Source organism: Helianthus annuus, chromosome 13, assembly GCF_002127325.2.
Source record: "Helianthus annuus cultivar XRQ/B chromosome 13, HanXRQr2.0-SUNRISE, whole genome shotgun sequence".
Classification (NCBI taxonomy): Eukaryota; Viridiplantae; Streptophyta; class Magnoliopsida; order Asterales; family Asteraceae; genus Helianthus; species Helianthus annuus.
In genome coordinates this window covers 82,431,662-82,433,228 of record NC_035445.2, presented here as the reverse complement: position 1 = coordinate 82,433,228, position 1,567 = coordinate 82,431,662, and the positions used below count along the sequence as shown (strand labels likewise).

Sequence of the window (1,567 nt, the reverse complement as noted above, 5' to 3'; positions counted from 1 at the left end):
ACTTTGAGACCCAAGCGTTTGAAAGGAAATGATCCTTCTCGACACCTAAAAATTCCTGCCATGTTTTGAATATGTTCATTGCTCACATTGACACCATACACGCGACTTTTTGCGAGGTTGACTCGTAAACCCGAAGCAAGGTAAAAGCACCAGAGGATTCTCTTTAATTTTTTACACTCGAAAGTGACCAAGCCTCTACAAAAACGACATCATCAGTAAAAAGGAAATGCGAAAACACCGAACCATGATCCACAAACCGAATACGTTCATAAAACCCAATTTCACATGCTTTCTTCATAACCCCCATCAAGGCTTCCATAGCGACGATAAAGAGGAAGGGCGATAATGGGTGCCTTGCCTCAACCCTCTATGAGAATTGAACTTTTGTGTAGGCGACCCGTTAACAAGTACAGAAGCCCAGGCATTCTTAGTGGTGGCCATCACCCATCTTCTCCAAACCAAGGGGAATTTCATTTGATCCAAAACAGAGTCAACAAAATCCCAATTTAGCGAGTCATAAGCCTTTTTGACGTCTACTTTGAAGATGAAGCCTTTTTTCTTGGTTCGCCTCAACCATGGTATCAATCCGTTTAGAATAAGTGGACCATCGAGAATGCTCCTAATAGACAAGAAAGCTGATTGTTCCTCATAAATTATTTTGTTGATAACTAATTTCATCCTATTCGCCAACACTTTAGAAATCGCCTTGTTGATACACCCTATGAGGCTGATTGGTCTATAGTCACCAACCCACTCGGATCATTACACTTCAGCATAAGAACAATAACAGAAGATGTGCAACCTTGGGAAATAGTCTCATTTTGCAAGAACTCCTCAAATAACTTCACAAAATCAGCCTATAACAAACCCCAACACCGTTTTATGAACCGAAAATTAATGCCATCCGGACCAGGGTTTTATCACCGGCACAGTCCCACACTGCATTCTTTATTTCAAATAAGGAAAATGGGGCTGCTAACATATCCTTCTCTACATCTGAAAGCTCCTGCAAATTTGGGCAAAGTAGGCATGGTCTCGCGTTCAATGGTTCTTGGAATTTCTGCGCAAAAAAGGAACATACGGTGTCTTTTATGAGTGGTGGCTAAGTCTCCCAATATAAAAATTTCATGTAGGGTTATCAACTTTTACAACTCCTTTTTTTGTATTCAACATCTTCTCAGTTTCACTTCCAATGTCTTTAACCTGATATGAAATTTTTATTCAATTTTAATTTATATAAAAAACATAAAATAAAAAACTACATTAGTTCATTAATAAAAGTTATACTAAAAAAATACAAAGTATAACACACTACCTCATTCATCAACGTACCTCCACTTGTGTTCGTTCCATTATCAGATTCAACAAAGTTCTGTAAATAAAATTTTTAAGTATTAGTAATCAAATTTATTTGATAAACCTTTTTTTTAAACTGGAAGATACTTACATAATAAGCATTTCGTTGATATGATGATTGAGATATTATTTCACAGAAATCGCTCTCTTCTGCTTCTTTTTGAATACGCAATCCAACTCGATTCCATTCCTGAATGCCCTCAGATGAAAT

The 1,567-nt window shown here is 37.2% G+C and overlaps 1 protein-coding gene across 1 annotated transcript; it reads right to left on the bottom strand.

Moving 5' to 3' along the window:
• Nucleotides 1–306: 306 nt before the first annotated feature.
• LOC110901140 lies at nt 307–678 on the bottom strand. Its single transcript, XM_022147986.1, has one exon. The coding sequence runs from the start codon at nt 676–678 to the stop codon at nt 307–309; it is 372 nt and encodes a 123-aa protein (XP_022003678.1).
• Nucleotides 679–1,567: the final 889 nt, after the last annotated feature.

Excerpts from the sequence above, each read along its gene's own strand:
- LOC110901140 (XM_022147986.1), bottom strand. The coding sequence starts at position 678 with ATGAAATTAGTTATCAACAAAATAATTTATGAGGAACAATCAGCTTTC.